The 20,693-nt window shown below is 60.4% G+C and overlaps 2 protein-coding genes across 3 annotated transcripts in view; one reads left to right on the top strand and one right to left on the bottom strand.

The window, feature by feature from the left end:
• Positions 1 to 334: 334 nt before the first annotated feature.
• TNFRSF18 (TNF receptor superfamily member 18) lies at positions 335 to 5,847 on the top strand. 2 transcript variants are annotated; one of them, XM_059375161.1, is made up of 5 exons: positions 335 to 1,867; positions 2,677 to 2,796; positions 3,682 to 3,769; positions 3,925 to 4,127; positions 4,196 to 5,847. In XM_059375161.1, exons 1-5 carry the CDS (start codon positions 1,651 to 1,653, stop codon positions 4,315 to 4,317), a joined length of 750 nt encoding a protein of 249 aa, XP_059231144.1. In that variant the 5' UTR covers positions 335 to 1,650; the 3' UTR covers positions 4,318 to 5,847. The 2 variants fall into 2 exon arrangements, with proteins under 2 accessions (XP_059231144.1, XP_059231145.1); XM_059375162.1 differs by having other exon boundaries at positions 2,680 to 2,796; positions 4,196 to 5,845.
• A 4,387-nt stretch (positions 5,848 to 10,234) lies between these two features.
• Positions 10,235 to 20,693, bottom strand: part of TTLL10 (tubulin tyrosine ligase like 10) — a 54,604-nt gene continuing 44,145 nt past the window's right edge. The window contains exons 9-15 of the mRNA XM_059376254.1: positions 19,720 to 19,805; positions 19,261 to 19,432; positions 18,199 to 18,370; positions 17,514 to 17,654; positions 11,417 to 11,533; positions 11,039 to 11,132; positions 10,235 to 10,665 (exon numbers count right to left, since the gene is read on the bottom strand). Of these exons, the coding sequence (XP_059232237.1) occupies positions 10,235 to 10,665; positions 11,039 to 11,132; positions 11,417 to 11,533; positions 17,514 to 17,654; positions 18,199 to 18,370; positions 19,261 to 19,432; positions 19,720 to 19,805 (1,213 nt within the window). The remainder of the gene's footprint in view (positions 10,666 to 11,038; positions 11,133 to 11,416; positions 11,534 to 17,513; positions 17,655 to 18,198; positions 18,371 to 19,260; positions 19,433 to 19,719; positions 19,806 to 20,693) is intronic.

Raw genomic sequence — 20,693 nt, 5'->3', positions numbered from 1 at the left:
AGCCTGGAGCTACAGCCCACCCGAGAGCCTCCTCACTTCCCTGCACCACCAGGTTTGCCCCCTGCGGAGGAGCCGTGTATCCTGGGACCTGGCGAGCTGAGTCACCCATGGCTAATTCCTGTCCATTCCCTCAGGAAAGGAACAGCTGCCCATCAGGCCGGGTGGCAGCTGCAGGCCTCAGAGACCAGTACCTCCAGCCCAGAGCCGTAAGCACAGTCCCACTCCTGAGACCCGGGCCCCAGGGAGGCTCACGGGAGGAGGCAGGGCCCCAGAAGCCCTCTGTGCCGCACGGGGAAGCTGAGGCGGCGGGGGATGGGACAGTCTCACGGTGAGTTGCAGGCACAGAAAATTGGGTCAGGGGCTGGCCCTCCACTGCCCCGGGATGACCAGATTCGTCTGGAGAGGTCTGGGTGGGAACCAGCCCAGCAGTCTGTGCCGGGACCTGAGCAGACCACCTGGAGGTTTAGTCAATGCCCAGACCTCTCCTTACTAGCGGCCTGTCCTGAGATCTGAGGAGGTCCTTGGGTTGGGAGGTGAGGGGTGGCTCCTGAGAGCTGTAAGCTGTGAGTGTGTGTGTGCGTGAGAGTGTGTGAGTGTGCGTGTGCATGTGTGTGTGAGTGTGCGTGTGTGTGTGTGTGACCTGGAGCCTGGTCAGACCTTGTTGGCCAAGTGAGGGGGTGTGTCCTGATCCCCAGAAAGTAAGGGGGCATTGTCCCCATCCCTGGAAAATGGGGGGCCTCTTGGTGTGGGGTAGGACCATGATGTTCCGGGGTCTGTAGGGTTCGCAGAGGACAGGTAGTTGGAGATCTTTAAAAGCCCTTGGGGCTCTCCTGAGGAAGTTGGGGCAGGGGTAGGGGAAACAGCCAGACACGGAGGGGACACAGCGAGGGAAGCGTCCCCAGCCAGACCGTCCTCCTGGGGGTCCCTGCGCCAGCACACCCGTGGGCACTACCCACCGCAGGGCGCCGTCTGCACTTAGCACCTGCAGCGCCCGCCTGATGGGCTGCAAGTCTAGAACAGAAAACATCTCCCACCTGCTCCCTTCCAGTCCAGCCCGGCGAGGGCGCCGGTGCAAGCTATGTTCAGGGTCTACCCCCCCACACACACATGTGGGGGCATATTCAGCTTCCGGGTAGGAATTCCTGGACCAGAGGGCAGGGACACTTAGGAACCCCCAGGTGACCACCCCTGCGCGGGCCCGCACACAGTCTCCTGGAGGCCCCACCCCCTGTGGTTGTGCGCTGCCAAGGGCAGAGACCGGCGGGCTCCCCTGACTTGGAAAACGATCCTTCTACTGAGAGCAGCTCTGGGTTCCCATCCGGCGTGAGGGGCAGCCGCCGAGATTTCCCGCGTGCCCCTGCCCCCCCCCCGTCCCCCTCCCGCCTGGCCCTTTGTTCCAGCGGCCGCGGGGCTCCCACGGGCTCCAGGGCCCGGGTCTACTGAGGGTCCCACACGGCTGTGCCTTCTGCGGTTTGGACAAAGCTCCAGCCACACGTCACCGCTGCGGTCACACGGAGCTGTCGCTGCGACCCCCGGTGCTCCGCCCGCCCGTTGAATCGGGGGTTGCCGGGGGTCACGGGGGTCGGATGCGAACCGTTTCTCCCCGCTCCCGGCATTTGGGCCTGCGGGGCGGGGTCTGGGCGTGCCCGGATGGGGGCGGGGCGGGGCCCATCCCCTAAAGTCTCCCGGCCCCGTCCCGCCATGGGTGCCATGGAGGCGAGGGGCGCGCTCGCGGCCCTGTGCGGCGTCACGCTGCTCTGCGCCCTGGGCCTGGGCCAGCGCCCCGCCGGGGGTCTGAGCTGCGGCCCCGAGCGCCTACTGCGTGGAACCGGGACGGACGCGCGCTGCTGTCGCCCGTGCGTCCAGGGTAAGGCGCGCGGGGAGCCTGTCTCGGAGCGCAGCAGCGCCGCGCCCTCTCCCTGTGCTCGGACCCGGCCTCCACGGCGTGGCGGGCAGATCTTCTGGGTCCGGAGCCCAGGGACCCTGGGCAATGGGTGAGGGGCGTGTAGCAGAGGGGAGCTCAGCTCGGGCCAGGGGCCATGTGGGGAGCCAGGGGTTAGGGGGTGAGAGCCTTCCCCAAGGAGAGTCTTGGGTCCCAAGGCGGAGGAAAGCTGTCCCAGCTCTTACTGAGCGGCTTCTGCCCCTCAGGCCAGCACAAGTTCTGCCCCACCTCTGCCTCGGACCTGCCTCTATGGGTGAGGGGCGAGGGGCATGTGCCCGCCTGGGGACAAATACTGCAGGGAAAACAGCCCAGAGTGTCACCCTGCTGAAGCCTGGGGGTTGAGAAGGGGGATCTCTGAGGGTCCCAGTCTCAGTGCGGCAGGCGGGGACAGGCAGGAGGAAAGGGGAGAGGGAGTAGGTCCCCCAGGCGGCCCCCTTGCCCAGCAGGGACATGTTCTGGTCACATGCCAAGTCACAACCACCCTGGGTGGGAGCAGCTTCAAGGCAGTGGGGGACACAGCCAGGTCACAGGGGTGCCTGTGGGGGAGGGAGACAGCGGGACCCCACTGGGGTGCTGGCTCCCAGACAGGAGCCCTCTGACCTCTAAGGGTGACTAAGGGTGGAGGTGTGGATGGCCCATTCCCTCTGGGGGGCCCTGGTGGGGTGGTGGGGGGAGTCCTGAGGAGGGAGGGGCTTGGCCCAGCTGTTGAGAGGGCTGGCTTTTCTCCGGCTCAGCAGAGCCCTGCTCTGAGGTGGACTGCACGTGTGTGGAGCCCGGGTACCACTGCGGGGACCCCCAGTGCACCAGCTGCAAGCATCATGCCTGCCCGCCGGGCCAGGAGGTGCGGCCCCATGGTGAGTCGGCGGCAGCTGCGGCCTGAGCGGGTTGGGGGTCTGACCAGGGCCCAGCCAGAGCTCACGGCGGTGGGTGTGTGGCGAGCGCCACGAGGGTGTGGAAGGAAGTGCCTGTGTGTGGCGGGTACGTGCGTGGCCTCTGGGCAGGCAGGCTCCGGCAGCTCCGTGGCAAAGCCCAGGTGGGTGTGGCCGTTGGCTGCCTGTCGTCTGGACCCAGATGGGGTCCCGGCACCCCCGCGGCTGCAGCGAGTCCTGCCCTCTCTTCGCAGGCTTCCGGTGCAGCTCCAGGGCATTCCTCAGGGCTGGTTGGGGGAGTCCTGGGGTGTCCACGGGCTGTCTGGCCAGTCCTCCCTGTACCCTGTATGTTTGTATGGGGACACGCCCGCCCCTTCTTGCCCTGTCTGGGGGGCAACCTTTTCCTGGAAGCAGCAGCTCAGATTCTCCTGGGGCCTGTTTACCTGCTGGGAGGGGCCTGGTGTAGCCTGAGGGCCCTCGTGGCACAAGCCTCACCTTCTGTCTCCGGGACCCAACCTGGCCGCTTGCCCTCCCGGCTGCTGGACCAAGTGTAAGGCCTGGCCTGATTCTGGCCTGGTTTCTACTTCTGCCCCTTCTGGGCTCCCTTACCTCCAGCCTCCAGTGGACAGGCCCCTGCACTCCCCTCCTCTCCCAGATCCCCCAGGGACCCCCACCAGCTCAGGGTCACAGCCTTGGGGTCCCCCCAAGTCTGCCTTGCCCACAGATGGTTGCCCTGGAATGGGGCACACCTGAGCCCTGATTTTGGGCCTCAGTGTCGCAGGCGTCAGAGACCTGTTGGACCCAGGCCCCAGGCCCCAGGGACCCTGTCTCACCTACCCCAGCAAATCCCAGCGGTCTGTCTGTCTCCAGGGAACTTCGATTTCGGCTTTGAGTGTGTCGATTGTGCCACAGGGACCTTCTCTGGAGGCCAGGAAGGTCGCTGCAGACCCTGGTCAGAGTGAGTGCTGGTGGGGCCTTCAGGTGGCCAGTTCCTGAGGGAGGGGCCTCTCCTGTCCTTCCTGGTGACCCGCCTCCCACTCGGAGGACAGCAGCCACGTGGAAGTCCCGCTCGGGTGGGCGAGGGCTGACGGAGGGCTCTTCTGTGTGTCCCAGCTGTTCCCAGTTTGGGCACCCCCCCGTGTTTCCCGGGAACAAGACACACAATGCCGTGTGTAGCCTGGGGCTGCCGCCCGCTGAGACGCACGACACACTGGCCATCGTCCTCCTCTCCGTGACCGCCTGCGTCCTGGTCCTGAGTGCGGCCCAGCTGGGCTTGCACGTCTGGCAGCTGAGACGGCAGCGCGTGTGGCCCCCAGGTCTGTTGTGCCCCTGGGGTGGGAGAGGTGGGTGCCTGGCCTGCCTGCTGACCGCAGCCGCTCTGCAGAGACCCAGCTGCTCCTGGAGGCACCGCCGCCCGCCGAGGACGCCTGCAGCTGCCAGCTCCCTGAGGAGGAGCGGGGGGAGCCGCTGCCCGAGGACAAGGGCCTGAGGCACCTGTGGGTGTGAGGCTGGCTGTCCTCCGACGGCCGACCCGGATTCGGACCCCCCCAGGACACGTCCCAGGGCTGGCCCGTGGGAACAAGGGCTCTGCACTCACTGTGGGGCCCCAGCTCTGGGCCCGGCCCTGCTCCCCTCGATGGTGGAAGTGGGTGGGGGGTGGTGTCAGTGACCAGTCCCCCAGACCATGCAGAAGAGGCAGCAGCTGTGGCCAGACCCCATGGGGCGTACAGCCGCAGCCGTGGCTGCTTCCCTCCTTTGCTGGCCCTGTTGGGGTTGTGATGTCTGTGGGCCCCTGGCTTCCAGGACAGGAGGCTGGGCCCGGTGCAGGACTGGGCTGCAGGCAGTGCTCAATAAACACTTGTCCAGCGACTTGAGTGGCCGTGTTCTGGGGTGGGCAGTGCAGGGAGCGAGGCCCCTACCAGGACCCCCCCACCCCGGCCGGCTCCTTCCAGCCGAGGCGGGGCCGGGGGTGGGGCAGAAGTCAGGGCCATTCTAGTCCTGGCCCAAGCGCTCAGCAGGGACCCTGGAAGGCTTCCTGGAGGAAGGGCAGCATGATGGACACGTGTCCTGTGTGCCTTTTTGCTGCCCTGTCCAAACCCCCCTCCCTGGCAGTCTGCCTGGTGTCTGGGACAGTTGGATTCTGTGCTCTGTGCTGGTCACACAGTCTGCTGGCTCCTGGGAGGGGTCTGTCCCTGTGTCATTCTGGCCCCAAGTCCAGGGCGAGGCCCGTTTCTCCAGGCAAGTCTTCCTGGTCAGGAGGGCAGCCTCTGCGGTCCCTGTCTTTGGCCCCCACCCTCTAGGCCAGACCTGCTGCTCGCCCCCACCACCTCCCGAGTCGCTCTAGGCTCCTGCCCATCGCAGCTGAGCCGTGTCCTCCAGCCTCCGCACGGACCTGGCACCTGCAGCTTGATAAGGGCTTCTTGGCACTGCTGTCCAGGGTGTGGAAGGCCGGTGGGGGCTGGTCTTGACAGCAGGCCTGTCAGGCGCCAGCACGTGCCCACGGTCCCAGAGCTGCAGCGCCCCCACACCCCCCTTCCTGCCTGCCTGCCTCCCAGGAGGGCCCCCGGACTCACTGGCCCTCAGCCCCACTCAGTCCCGGTGGGCCGCGAGGAGGCGGCGGAGAGCGCTGCGTGTCTTATGCCCAGGCTCGTGACCCCCACCCCCTCCCCACCTCGGCGCAGTGTGGCCTCTCCACCCCTGGAAGGAGGGGTGCTGACGGTGCCTTCCTGAGTTCACTCACATGGGAAACATCCTCTCCGTGCCCGCTGGCTCCCAGGCCCTGGCACGCCCAGAGCCCGCGTTGCAGAAGAGGGTCCGGGCGAATTAGCTAATAAATGAGAGAGCGCAGGTCGACTGGCCGGGTGTCAGGGGACCGTGGGAGACACCATGCTGTGTTCCGGGGGCCCCAGCAGACTGCTCTGGGACCTGCTGGTCACGCCCCTGGCCCCTCTTCTGTCTCCAGGCTAGGTCTCCGCCTGCCCACCCCTGTCCCCCCTGCTTCAGGGGGCCAGCTCTCCTCTGGGCTTCTCTTGTCACCTGGGTCACTTGACAGTTCCACCCCCACCGGTGGGGCACATGGATGCTCAGGGCTTCCGGGACCCTCCACAGGGGCTCCCCAGCCCTGGCTCAGCAGTCCCGGTGGTGGTGGTGGCTGGGGGTGGGGGTTGGTGGGAGATTCGGGTCGTCTGCAGTCACAGATCTTCTTCAGACGACACTCCGGCCGGCACACACCCAGGTCCTGCGAGACCTATCTGCCGGCTGACTCAGCGTGGAAACTCCCCATGGGGGGGGTCCCGTGTGGGGTGACAGCACCCCACCGTCAGCACGGGGGCGGCACCAGGCAGGCTGGGAGATTCCAAGGCCCAGGTGGAGAACGGGGCCGAGGCTGGACGCGGCCAGCGGCCAGAGCGGGGTGGGGGGGGCAGGAGGGCTCAGGGGAACCCTTGCAGAGGCTGGATGGGTCCCTACTCTTTACCCCCCCCATGCCGCTCCCAGAGACGCCCCCTCTCCTTCAACCCAGCTCCATCTGCCCACCCTGCTCCTGCCGTCCTCAGAGCCGCCAGAACCCCATGACTTGCAAGCTTGTGTGGGCCCCGAGGGCCCCCCAGCTCCGTGGACACGGAACAGGGAGGGAGTGCATGGAGAGACTTGGTCTCTGTGATTTATAGAACGACTGTTGGGTGAAGAGGGTCTGTGCATGGGGCGCCTGGGTGGCTCAGTGGGTTAAAGCCTCTGCCTTCGACTCAGGTCATGATCCCGGGGTCCTGGGATCGAGCCCCACATCGGGCTCCGCTCTGCTCAGCAGGGAGCCTGCTTCCCCCCACCCTCTCTGTCTGCTTCTCTGCCTATTTGTGATCTCTGTCAAATAAATAAAATCTTTAAAAAAAGAAAAAAAGAGTCTGTGCAGGGCCCCCAGGGCTCAGGGGCTGGAGAAACAAGTGGAGACCCCAGGGCAAGGGTGGGCAGAGGCTGCCCCTGGGGGTTTTGGGTAGTTGAGGCCTGAGCAAGTCTATCCAGGCTCTGGGGGACGGAACTGTGGGTGGGCGACGGGGAGGGGCAGAGCCTGGGACAGTGGGGGGAAGGGTGGGGACCAGCGCTGAGGTAAGGGGCTGCTGAGAGGCTCCTGCCCCCTCCTACTCAGCCCAGCTTCCTGGAGTCGGGGCAGGTATGTGCCCAGGCAGACCACCTGTCCTCCTGGGTCACTGAGCCCCAAGAGGGACCCCACCATAAGACTCTGCCCAGGCCAGCTCCAGGCCCCGCTCTGCTTCTCCTGAAACCACCCCCCCCCCCCCCCCACACACACACACAGCCCAGGCCCAGCTCTCCAGCTGTTCCGGAAAACCACAGCTCCTCCCCGGGGAGAGCAGTCCACGGTGTGTTCAACCTCAGATAAGGGCCTGAAGGCCGCCCGTGGTTCCCAGAAGAGCTTCCGGCCACGGCAGCTCCCACGCAGTCGCCACCCCTCACCTTGGTGGGAAAGGCTCCTGCCTCTCCCTTTACTGAGATCTGGACTCAGGCCGTGTGGGACCCCCTCAGCAGGACAGGGGCGGGGGACAATGCAACAGTCCTGGGGCAGCGTCCGGGAGCCGTCCAGAGGCGGGTGGTCCGCGGCTACCTACCAGGCGCTGGGATGTGCACCCATTGGTAAAACATGCCAGGCCTGGTCATGCAAGGGCTTTGACCAGGGCATGGGGCCATCACTCTTGGGCCCCCACCTCGTGGTTTTCAGAACATTCTGGAGCGAGCCACTCTTCCTCCAGTGGGGCTGAGCTCGGAGGTCTGAGAGGGACTGGCTCCCGGAGGCGCTAGGCCTGTGTTTCAGTAGGAGGCTGCACTGGGGCAGGCAGACAGCAGCCAAGGCCTCCGCCCCCACCTGGCTCAGGGTTCCAGGAAGCTTTGGGTGCTGAGGTGCTTTCCAGAGATGCGGATTCAGGCCTGGGGTGCTCCAGACCCCTTTCTCAGACACACACTCTCTGAAGGACACAGGCTTCGGGAGGGAGTGGGGGGGGGGGTGTGCTCAGAGACCTTGGGACTCCGTGGGATCTTTGGCTGAAACAGCCCCACGGCTGCTGGGAGGTGGTCAGCTGACCCCGTGGTGTCTCTGCTAGGGGCTAAAGGAAGCCCCAGTGGGCGCCAGGGGTAGGGCCCGCGCTGGGCGCAGGAATCCACCCAGAGGATTCAGGGATGGTGGGGGTCCCTGGGGGGTGCCTGGGTGAGAGCAGAAGGCACTGCTTGAACTCTCCACCCACCAGCAGGGCCCCAGGCACCCCCCCCTGGAGGGGGAGCAAGGGAGAGGGAGGAAGGGGTGGGGGGGAGAGAGAGACACTCAGCTTTCAGGGCCTGTATTTGCCTTGAAAATCAAACTCCCGGCTGCTCGAGTCCCTGCGGGCCCTGACCCGTCTTCTGTGCCGCCTGTCATGTCATCTGGACGCTGGGATCCACGGCGCACCTCCAGATGCTCGGGTGCCCTGGGCCACAGCACCCCAAACTCCATCTCTGGCCTTCCTCTTCCTGGCGGTCCTTCCGGCTCTGGCTGGCGAGGGCCCTTCGGGGCCACATGCGAGCGGGGTGGGGCTGGGGGATCCAGATAGGGGGCAGGGGGGTGGCCATCCCCTCTGGGGCTTTGGATGAACAGCGGTGGTTCTTGGGAAACTTCATTTATTGACATTTGGGCTCTCTAGGGGGTGCCAGGGACTCCAGAGCAGCAGACATGCCTTTGGGGGAGCCCGAGGGGGGGGGCAGGCTGTCACTGGGGCCTCAGGCTGCTCCGTGAGCGCCACGTCGATGATGCTCTGGGGATGGCACCACTGGGCCACGTCAGGAGCCATGACTGTGTGTGGGGCAGTGGCCCATGGGGCTTGCAGAGCTGATGGCGTGTCAGGAAGGGGTGAGTGAAGCATGTGAGCTGGGACATGGGGCACAGAGGTCCCAGGGGCTGTGTCAGGAAATGTGGAGTGGCCTGGATGCCAGCAGGGAACGTAGCCTGGACCCCAAAGGTGCAGGTGTGCGTTTCACAAGGGCCTGGGTGCCCTTGGCGTGCCCAGGAGGGGCACCCCCTCCTGCACACCCACGCCATGGACGCTGGTCCTCTTCCCTCCCTGGCTTTCAGAGCACAGAGCCAACAGATGCAGCTGCACAGCGGCCCATGGCTGAGCTCGGCCAGTCCCAAGGAAGGACCACCAGACATGCTGGGAGGGAGATTAGGGTTCCTGGACCCCAGGCCCATGGTGATGTGTACTTCTTGACTTTGGTCTGGGGACCCCATATCCTAGAGTGCAACAAAGTACATTGGGGTGGCAGGGGTCCTGCAAGTGGTCTGGGAGGGATGGGAGATGCCAGTCCCTGCCTTGGCGACGCTCCTCTGCTCCGGGGCCTGAGACATGCTGGCGCACAGTGCCCCCTAGTGGTGCCCCCCCAGCAGTGGCTGAACCGCAGACCCCTGTGGACCCCAGGTCCCACCAGCTCTCCAGTGCAGAACAGAGAGCGGGTTCCAGCAGCCCCTGACCCGGTGGGTCAGGAGGAGGGCATCTGTGACTCGGTGGTAACCATTTGCTGGGGTGAGGGACAGGAGCGTACGAGGGAGCAGAGGAGGTGTACAAGCTGGTGGGGGTATGGGCTGGTGGCTGGGGGTTGGGCTGCCAGGACCCCAGCATCTGGCCTGGGAAGGTGTGGCGGCTGGGGGGAAGGGAGAGGGGATTATTGGTGGCTCTGGACATCTAGAGGTAGCAGGAGGCCTGGACACATCCGAGGCCCTAAATCTCCCTCAACTACAGGGCTGGGCCTATGAGGAATGGGAACACTGAAGCCATGCATGGCTTGGCCTCGGTGGGGCCAGTGCTGGCCCAGCACGTCCCTCGGGGCTGCCCTGCGGTGGCCATGTGCCCCTCACCCGCGGCCTAGGTGCTCAGCCTCTGTGGGATCTTAGGGGCCATGGGAGGCAAAGGGGGGTGCAGAGCCCCGGCGTGGGCTCTGAAGGCCCAGAAAGGGGCTGGGCCGGGGCAGGGTGAGGGCAGCCCCCTCTGCTGGGTGTGAGAGAGCCCTCCTTTCCATGGGGACCCGAGAGTCCGGCAGTAGGGGCTGCGTGGGTTGTGGGGCTGCGGGAGCTCTTCCTGTCAGTCCCAGAGGGAGTCGGGTGATAGGAGCCCAGGCCCTGCCGGGGGGCCGCCAGGAGGGCGGAGGGGAAGGCTGTGGGGAGCTCCTCCCCTCCCAGTAGGGCAGACTCCCCAGCCCGCTGCCCTAATCCCCCCACCCCAGCCCCCAAGGACAGATCCCAGCAGTGGACTAGGGGCCTGTGGGGCAGAGGCAAGGGCGTGGCGAAGGAGCCACAGGGGGGCACCGGGGGCTGGGGCCGCGATCCTCAGCCGAGGCGCTTTGTAACAAAGTAGCCTTTATGGGTCCCGCGGGGGCGCCGGCGGCCCGCCGGCTAGGAGCCGCGGAGCCCCGCGTTCTTGCGCCCCGCCGCCAGCCCCGGGGAGGGCTCTCGCGCCGGGTCCCCAGCGCCCGCGCGCGGCCGCTCGGCCCCGGGCTCCCCGCTCTGGGCGCCGTCCGGGCCGGGGCCGGGCGGTCGGGGCCGCCTCTGCGCCGAGGGCGGCCGCCTGTGCGCGCCTCCGGGGCTCCGGGGCAGCGCGGGCCTGCGCGCGCCCGGCCTGTCGACGGCGCGGGGCGGAGGTGGCTTCGAGCAGTCGGCCTCGCCGGCTGGCCGTGGGGGCGGCGGGCGGAGGGCGCCGCGGGGGCCCCCCAGGCGCGGCCACAGGTCCGCCTCGCCGTTGTGCAGGAGCGCGAAGCGGCGCTGGGAGAGCAGAGGCAGCATCTTCTGGTGGCGCAAGCTCTTCTGAAAGGTCTCGATTGCCAGGTCTGGGGGCGGCGGGGGAGGGGGTGAGCGGGGGGCATTGGCTGCCGGGACGTGGGGGCGGCGGGGACGCAGCGCCCGCTCCCCCCGTGGGGTGGAGGTTCTGAGGCCCGGCGGGGTTGGGGGTGAGAGCGCCGAGGGGCGGGACCCAGCTGGGGACGAGGTGTGGCCGGCACCAGGGTGGTGGGGAGGGTGGGCAGGGCCGCCCTTCTCCTGCGGGGCCTGAGCAGAGGGTGCGGTGTCCACGTAGGTCCTCTGGATGTTGGAGAACCAGGTTTGCGGGCGTGTGAATTTGGGGAGAAGGGGGTCTGGCACACCCACAGCTGGGCAAGCAGGGAGGGGCCTGTTTGAGGGTCTGGGGGTTGCAGAGGGCCTCACCCAGCGTCTCCATGACCACGCCTGGTATCACCTCCTTCAGGACTTCACAGTTGGTGTGCAGGGCGGGGTTGGAGTTCATTTCCAGCAGCCACACCTGGGCCCAACACTGGTTAGCATCGTCCCCACACATCACGTGGCCCAGGGAAGGCTGTAGCCTTGGTCCCCATTAGGGCGAGTGAACCTGGGGAGCCCCTTTTCTGTGGCCTCACTGCTCCTATTTGCCCAAGGAGCCAAGGCTCTGGGGGGGGGGGGCACTGCTCCAGCTCGGCAGGGGTGGTGGAGTCTGCCCCCGCGCATGGGCTTGCCTGCCGGCTCAGGATATGCACTGGGGGCCCCTACCTACCAAACCCCACTGGTCCCAGGAAACTGCAGAAGTACCTTGAAGTTCTCATCAATCAAGAAGTCACAGCCAATGAGGTCAAAGTAGCCCAGCTTGCAGTGGAGCTTGGACTTGACAGCCTGGAAGCAGTGGGCCATGATCTGCTGCATCCGCTTCTGAGGGGGCGCAGGGAGGGGTGACATCCAGTCACCCCCTGGTTACACCTCCCAGCCTGAGCAGCGACCACCACACCCCTCACCTGTGCTCCCACCTGCACGGCTACACACCTGCTCACACTTTCACACTGAGTCACAGGCTCACAGCAAGAAACTCATTCACTCTTGTTTTATTCTCTCAGCAAACATGTGGAGCTGCTCCTTCACGGCAGGGACTGGGGGACGGGAGTGAAGAGAACTTTGAGCAGCTCACTCACAGCAGGAGAGAGAAAACAAATGCGACATGTAAACACACAAATACACATGTATATTCTGTGCAGCATATCAAGAAGTGCTGATGAAGAAAACGAAACCGGGTTGGGGGGTTCTAGGGTGTGGGTGTTGGGCCTCGGTGAGGAAATAGTGAGCGGACTGAAGACTGAATGGAAGGTCTGTGGGATAGGGGTGGGGAGTTTGGGGGAAGGGCAGCAGCTGTAAGTGCGAGTGTGTATGTCGTCTGTGTCGAGGTGTTGGGGGAAGAGAGCGAGGCGGCCGTGGCTGCAGCAAGCCGGAGGGCAGCAGGAGTGAGTGCCCACTGGCTGCTCTGCTGAGAGAAATGGAGGGCGTTGTTGGGAGTTGGTGGCGGTACTGGGCTGGTTCGGAATGTATTTTGAGGCAGAGCTGACCTGACTGGTTTATGAATGGGTTATGAGCTGTGAAAGAGCTATCCCTAAGTCTTTGGGACGAAGCCCCCATCCCTGGGAAGAGGAGGAGAACAAGGGAGTCTGAGATGTTGAAGAGCTTGCAGATGGCTGTTGATAAGCTCTGGGATGTAAGGCGTCCGGTCAGGGCCAGATGTTTAACTGTGGAGCCAGGAGACTTTCATTACCAATGGTGCAGATAAAGAGCAGAGCCCTGGGCCTCCAGAGAGCAGTAGTTGGGATGTGGGGGGCCCAGAGCAGGGTGCCAAGAGGGAGTGGGCAAGGCCCTGGAAGCCAGAGGGAGAAACACGAGGGAACGAACAGCTAGTCCAAACTGGCTGACACATCAGGGAAAAGGAAGACCCGGAACCGACCCACGGGTTTGGCAACAGGAGCTCACTGGGGGCCGCAGCGAGTGTCTCAGTGGCGGAACCAGCCCACTGGAGTGGGTCATGGATTCAGCACAATGGCAGAGAAAGGACATCGGAAAATAAGTCACTCCATAAAAGCCACCAAACAAAACAACCTGGCAAAAATAATCAGAATCAACTTTTTCAGAACCCTGGAAACTAACCAAAGGCTTGCAGCAACCTGAGGAGTGTTTGTGAAGAAAAATCTTGAATCTTGGTAAGAAGACCAAGCTTTGTAGCATTTTAACTTGCCTTGGTTTTATCCCTACTTCCCAACTTGGTGCTAGACTTGAAAAAAGTCTGCATTCTCAGTCCTGGGGATAGCAGAATGGAGTTGACTTGCAAAAAAAATCGTAAAAAATAGTAGCTACTTGTGATCTCTCTGCTGGCCTCCCCAGAAGACCGCACTTGCAAGGAACTAAAATAAAATATGGGCCTGATATCCTACCAGACAGAGAATATCGGGGAAGGGGTGGGTGTTATAAAAGGTGACCACACAGAAGTTCTGGATTTGAAAAACATAGTAAATAAAAAATGAAATTCGAGGAGCTTAACAGTTGTTCGAAGATAGGTCAATCGAGATTATCCAGTCGGGGGAACAGAAAAAAGGGAATGAAGAAAAAAGAAACAAAGCTACAGAGGCTGGTGAGACACCATCAAGCAGACCACCATATGTAAGGGGCATCCCAGAAAGAGAAGGGATTAAGAGGCAGGAAGAATAGTTGAAGAAATAATGATACAAAACTTCCCAAATTTGATTAAAAAAAAAAAAAACAAACAAACAAGAGGTCTACACACCAAAGAAGGTCACCAATTAGGATAAACTCAAAGAGATCCAGCGTATCATAAGCAAACTTTCAAAAAGACAAAGAGAGAATGTTGAAATCAAGAGAGAAGTGATGAGTCATAAGGGGTCCTTGATAGGATTCACAGCCAGATTCTCATCAGAAACCATGGATTCCAGAAGACAGTGGAATGACCTATTCAAACGCTGAAAGGAAAAACTGTCAACCAGGAATTCTACATCTGACGGGCACACAATGTACACAGCTGTAATCTGTGAAAATAGCAGCATGAAGGGAGGGAAGAACTATATGGGAACGAGGGTTTTTGTAGTTTTTTTAATACTATGGAAATTAACTTGGTATTAATCCAAACTAAACTGTTATAGATTAAGAGGTTAATGGTAACCCTCAGGGCAACAGCCAAGAAAATAATTGAAAACCATATAATAAAAGAAATGACACTAGATATGATACGCTAGGAGATATGTGTTTACTACAACAGGAGGCAATAATGGAGGAATTGAGAAGCAAAATAGATGTGATGTGTAGAAAACAAGTAGAAAGTAGAAGATGTAAGTCTTACCTACCAGTAACTGTATCAAATGTAAATGGATTAAACTTTATAATTACACAGCAGAGATGGGAAGAATGCATTAAAAAACACAACCCTTGATATCCTATCTATAAGATTCAAAGACCCAGGCCGAAAGTCAAAGGACTTTCATGCAAACAGTAGCGAAAGAGCCGGAATGACTATACGGATACAGATTTCAAGACAAAATAAGAAAATAAATTTTAAGACAAAAATTGTTTCTAGAGAAGGAAAAGGACACTGTATAATATTATATCCAGAAGATGTAATAATTCAAACACACGTGCACCTAACAACAGATCCTCAATATACATGAAAGGAAAACAGAACTGAAGGGCGACACGGACAGTTTAACAGCAGTGGGAGACCAATACCACACTTTCAACGTTGGGTAGAATATTTAGACCAAAGCTCAGCAAGGAAACAGAAGACTCTATAACCCAAGCAGACTACCGGCGTCTGCAATAGCAGAGTGTGTTCCGTGTGTGCTCTTCTCAAGTGAACATGGAACATTCTCCAGGGCGGACAAAATGTTAGGACAGAAACCAAGTTTCCATAATTATGAAAAGGTTCAAAACATATAAAGTATATTCTCTGACCACAGTGAAATGAAATTAAAAATCTGCTAGAAGGAGGGGCACCTGGGTGGCTCAGAGGGTTAAAGCCTCTGCCTTCAGCTCAGGTCATGATCTCAGGGTCTTGGGATTGAGCCCCACATCGGGCTCTCTGCTCAGTGGAGAGCCTGCTTCCCCCGCCTTCTCTGTCTGCCAAATAAATAAATAAATAAAATATTAAAAAAAATCTGCGAGAAGGAAAATTGGAAAATCCACAAGTTTGTGGAAATTAAATAGCACACCCCTTAACAACAAATGAAATGAAGGTAGAACATAGAGCCTTATGCATTGTGGTAAAATCAATGCTTGGGGGAAATTTACGGAGGTAAACACCTATAAAAAAACAGGAAGAAAGACCTCAGATCGATAACCTAGACTTAAACCTTAATAAACTAGAAAAAGAAGAGAAAATCCAAAGGAAGAAAAATAATGGGTATTGGGCGCCTGGGTGGCTCAGTGGGTTAAGCCGCTGCCTTTGGCTCAGGTCATGATCTCAGAGTCCTGGGATCGAGTCCCGCATCGGGCTCTCTGCTCAGCAGAGAGCCTGCTTCCCTCTCTCTCTCTCTGCCTGCCTCTCCATCTACTTGTGATTTCTCTCTGTCAAATAAATAAATAAAATCTTAAAAAAAAAATAATGGGTATAAATGGATGAGAGAATAGAGAACAATAAAGAAAATAAATGACACCAAAAGCTAGTTTATTGAAAAGAAAAGTGGACAAACTCATAGCTAGATTGACCGAGAAAACGGAGAAAACACTCAAGAAATAAAGGAAGACCTTACGTAGAGATGAAAATAATTATAAAAAGGACTATAATTCATAGAACTCTATGAACAATTGTATTCCCAATCAAACTAGATAACTTGAAAGAAATGCACAAACTAACAGCTCGACCCAATAAGAAACAGAAAATCTGAATCACCTATGACCAGCACAAGACAAGTCGGTCACTAAAAACCTTCCCACAAAGAAAAGGCCAGGCTCAGGTGGCTTCACTGGAGAAGTCTTCCAAATATTTAGAGAATTAACACGAACTCTTCACAAACTTTCCAAAAAAGAAGAGAAAGAAACACATCCCAAGCACGCAGGAGAGTGCTACAGACCAGTATGGCTGGTGTGTGTAGACACAGACACACTCGTTGAAATGCCAGCAAACCACATCCAGCAGCGTGCTCGCACGTTAGCAGATCACGTCTGAGTGTGATTTACGCCAAAATGCAGGAGTGATTCTGTGCATGAAAACCAGTCGGTGTAATACAACACACTCGCAGAGTGAAGGAAGTAGCAGCTGTCAGAACAGTGTACCCTGGCTCGCACATCGATGGAAGGGAATGGATAGAAATTCTAGAGAAGGGGCGCCTGGGTGGCTCAGTGGGTTTAAAGCCTCTGCCTTCGGCTCAGGTCATGATCTCAGGGTCCTGGGATCAAGCCCCGCATTGGACTCTCTGCTCCGCGGGGAGCCTGCTTCCTTCTCTCTCTGCCTGCCTCTCTGCCTCCTTGTGATCTCTGTCTGTCAGATAAATAAATAAAATCTTAAAAAAAAAAGAAGAAATTCTAGAGAAACCCAGATCTACCTGACCAGTCGAGTGCCAGCAGTGTGCCAAGAACAGTGTCCTTGACCACGAGCGGGACATCCACACACAGAAGAATGAGGGCGGACCCCTCCCACCATACACAAAGATTAACTCCAAAGGGAGCAGTGGCCTCGCTGTAAGAGCCAAGATGATAAAACTGAGAAGAAAACACAGGTACAAATCTCTGTGACTTTGGATTTGGAGATGGATCCTTAGATATGACACTGAAGGCATGAGTAACAAAGAAAAAATAGATGAATTGGATTCCCTCAAAATCAAAACCTTTGGTGCAAGAAAGAGGACATTATCAAAAAAGTGAAAAGACAATTCACAGAACGGGGGAAAATACGCGCAAGTCACGATATTTGAGAAGGGTCTAGTATCCAGAACACGCAAAAAGCTCTTAGACCCACACATGGCCAATAAGCGCGTGAGAGGATGCCCAACTTATTCATCATTAAGGAAATGTAAATCAAAACCACAATGAGATACCACTTCACACCCACTGGATGACTTAAAAAAAAAAAAAAAGAAAAGAAAGAAAGAAAAGGAACAAGTGTTTGTGAGAATATGGAGAAATTGGGTCCTTCTGCATTGCTGGTGCGAGTGCGGAATGTTGCAGCCCCTGTGGAGCACAGTGGGCAGTTCCTCAACAAGTTCAAGGTACGTTACCGCACGACCCACACGGCATTCCGACTGCACACCTGAGAGACTGAAAATGTGTTCGTGCAAAACCTTGTGTATGAATATTCACAGCAGCATTACTCATAACAGACGAAAAGTGGGAATAACCCACACCCATTGGTGACAAATGTTTATCCAAAGAAACTGTGTAACCCTACAGTGAGATTTTACTGAGTCACAGAGAGGAATGAGGGATGCCACATGCAGGAAAGGCCATCGTGTAGGATTCCATTATTACGAAATGTTCAGAATAGGGTAATCTGTGGGGACAGGCATGGTCACCAAGAGCTGGGGGATGTGATGAGGAGTGACTGTTGATGGGTGTGGCTGTTTCTGTGGGAAGAACCAGGTGGTGATCCTTGCACACCTTGATGAATCAACTAAACCCCCTGAACTGTACACCCTAGAGTAGTGAATCCGTGGGAGGTGAACCATTAAAGAGAGAGGGAGGGGTAACTAGCCCCCCAGCGGCCAGCAGCCCCACGCACCACTCAGACGCACAGGCACGGGACACACACTGCAGCGCAGACACACTCCCCAGGAACGTGTGAGCGCCTTGGGCCCAGCGCCCCCCACCACTGTGAGGGGTCTTGACCCTTAGCCCCCGCCCCCCGGGCTGGTGTCGGGAGGGGCACACAGACCGTGAAGGTGGTGAAGACCCAGTCTCTGGGGAGCCCCTTGGTCTTCCTGAACTTGTCGTTGATGTGGCGGTTGAGCCGGTCCATGCTCCACACCGTGTCCTCCTTGAGCAGCACGTACAGGGGGCTCTTCTTCTGCATGAACTGGGGGCAGGGCAGCACCTGCAGACCACCACTCCGGAACACCCGAGGCTCTGCCTCCGCTGAGGGCCCCGCACAGAGCCCCCCACCGCTACCCCAGCTACCCGGCAAGCCCCTGCCGAGACCCTCTCCACCGTCAAGTGTCCCCCAGATCCTCGTGGAAGGTCCCCACGCAGACCCTGTCACAGAGACCTCTGCACACAGGGTCTCTCCACGGAGGTCCTCCTGGAGACCCTCCCCACGGATTTCCCACCCGCCGGCCAGCCGTGGTCCCGCCCCTATCAGGCTCCGCCTCCGCCCATCACCCTTGACCCTCCACCCTTCCCCTCCGAGGCCACGCGCCCACCTTGACCTCCCCAGGTCCAGCCCCACCCTAATCGTGCCCAGGGCTGCGCTCCATCTGTGAACCCATCTCCCCAGAGCGGGGCTGGCGTCCAGTGGCCTCTCCCCATCAAAGCGAGTCCACAGCTGAACTCCCTTCTGTGTGCTGAGCAGTGATCTTGTGCCAAGGCTGCAGAGGGGGCCCTCATCCGTGGGGTCCCCTTACCTGGTTGGTCAGGTGGCCACTGAGGTCGCTGGAATGGGGGTCATACAGGCTGAGGGTGAGGCGGGCGTAGCCGTGGCCAAAGAAGACCATGTAGGGCATGGTGCAGGCGATGAGCAGGTAGGCACGCACATCGAACTTCTTCCCATCAAGCAGCAGTGGGTTCTGGATGTACCTGGGGACACATGGGGGCTGAGGGCATGGCCAGCCTAGTCTGTGTCCCCTGGTCCCCTCCTGGGCCCAGACCAGTTCCTCAGCACCACTTGTCCCAGGTGTCTGTGGGCTCTCTCTTCTGCAGGGACACTTCTGAGCCTGGCTCCAACCCTCAGCCCACATACGTGTCTGGGGTGCCCCGCCCCCCCATGCAGCCCCCCCCCTGGGGGGGCAGTTTTCACTAGGCTCCCTGAGCGTGGGAGCAGATTGGGCCCCTGTGGGCAGGGAGGACTTCCTGGAGGAGGGAGGGCCGACACTCGGCCTGCAAGGGTGGATGGTGGGAGGAGGCGTCCCGAGAGGAGGAACGGTCGGTCTCAAGACGCCAGGGCCGAAGGGGGGCGCAGACTGCAGCTGTGGCAGAGTCCCACTGACGTGGGGAGCCCCAAAGGGACCTTTGGGAGGCCAGACTGCTGCTCCTCCACCTCCTGCTGTGAGGCTGAGGGTCTGGATCGCGTCCAGAGGCAGAGGGAGCCAGGGAGGGGTGGTCAGCTCTGCTCCAGGCCTGAAGGCTGGGGCTGGCTGCGCTGGGGACGGGAGACTGGCTGGCCTTCCTGCAGGACAGGACAGAGGGGCAGTGCCCAGGCTGGGGAACGAACCGACCAAGGCTTCCCGGTCTCTACCCCCATGTGCAGGAGCCTCTGTGGGTGGGGTTGGGGTGGAGGGCATCTCCTCTGCAGCCCGGACAATCTGTGACCACCCCACCTCTGCCAGCTACACAGGGGCCCAGCTGAGGGCACCACAGCTTTCCATGACCGAGGACTCCTCTATGGGCCCTGGGAGCCCCACCAGCTCTCCCAGGCGCCAGTGGGGCCCACGGCCAGCCCCAGCCCCACCGTGAACTATGCCCAACACCTCTGCACGACCCGCGCCCGAGGCGCCCTGAACGGCATCTTGCGGTAGATGGGGCCGTCCTCGACGCTCTGGGTCTTGACTTGCAGGGCAGCGACTTCCTCCTGGTTCCTGAGCAGGAAGATGCCTTTGCCCTGGTTGCAGGCACTGGGCTTGCAGATCCAGATGTGATTTCCTGTAGGAAGAGCCCGAACTTCGGGCTAGCCCCGGCCGCCCCGACCACGCCCAGTCAGGCCTGGCCACGCCCCGGGGTGGCCACGCCCACGCCGCAACCGCCCGGCCATGGTCCCGCCCCTTACCAGGCTCCGCCTCCACAAGGCCCAGCCGTGACCCTCCCACCCCTCGCCCACCGGGCTCCACCCCGTCACCCCTCCATGGCCACGCCCCCCTAAGCGTGCCGGGCCCGTGGTCCATCCCAGAACCCCTCTCCCAGAGCGGGCCGGGCGTCCAGTGGCCTCTCACCGTCAAAGACAGTGAAGAAAGCCTCTCTCTCGTCCCTGATGTCCAGACGGTATGTCTCTGGGAAAAACTCTTCCATTTTCAGGACCCTGGGGGAGCAGGGGGGTGGGGAGGACACAGGGAGGGCTGCCCCCTCCCCCCAGGCTAGGCCCGCGAGCCTTCCTAGGGGACTGACCTGGGGGCAGCTGGAGGACAGTGCCCACTGGAAAGCTGGTTGCCTCTGTCCCCCAGCACCAGCTGTTCCTTCTGAACCTTCTGTCCCCTTGCCAGGAGCACTGTTTTCTGGGTCCTCGCACACCTGGCTTCTCTGCAGGCTGCGTCCCCCATGCCCTGCTCCCTCTCCCACCGCACCACTGCACGCCAGCGGTTCTGAGCTGTGTCCCCAGGCATGCAGTGAGTGGTCGGTACGGGTCCCTGGACACCCCGGCCTAGTCTACCCGTCTTCCCCTGGCTGGGGGCTGCTCTCCAACCCTCTTTGTCCACCGCCAGGCCTTCGGTGGTGGCTCTTTCCAGCTGCAGAGGCCTCCTGGGCTGGGCCACGGCAGCTCCTCAAGGGCAGATGCTGTGACCTCTCTCGATCTGTACCCCAGAGGGAGGGCCTGGCCTGAGCGGTCGCCCAGTGGTGTGCGGAGAACGATGGTGGGTTTGGAGCAGAGAAGAGGCGGGATGTGGATCGGTGTGTGGTTGGATGAATGGATTTTGGGTGGAAGCAGGTGCGTGGGCAGGGGGCTCCGCACAGAGACCCGCTGGAAGGGAGTGGGTTAGAGTTGCTGACACGGGTCGGGTCGGGGTGGAAGGCTGGACATGCGGCTGTATGTGCGGGGGATGTCCCGGCTGAGTGGGTGGGCTGCCTGCCTGGGTGGGGTGGCGGATGGCGCGCAGCTGGTGGGGCAGGCGGGCAGGTGAGGGGGGTGGGCTGAGGGGCTCAGGCTGCTGCGCGGCTGCGGGAGGGAGCAGATGGACAGCGGTGTGGGGGG

Source organism: Mustela nigripes, chromosome 14 (assembly GCF_022355385.1).
Source record: "Mustela nigripes isolate SB6536 chromosome 14, MUSNIG.SB6536, whole genome shotgun sequence".
In the NCBI taxonomy this organism is placed as follows: Eukaryota; Metazoa; Chordata; class Mammalia; order Carnivora; family Mustelidae; genus Mustela; species Mustela nigripes.
This window is presented reverse-complemented; position numbering and strand designations above follow the sequence as displayed.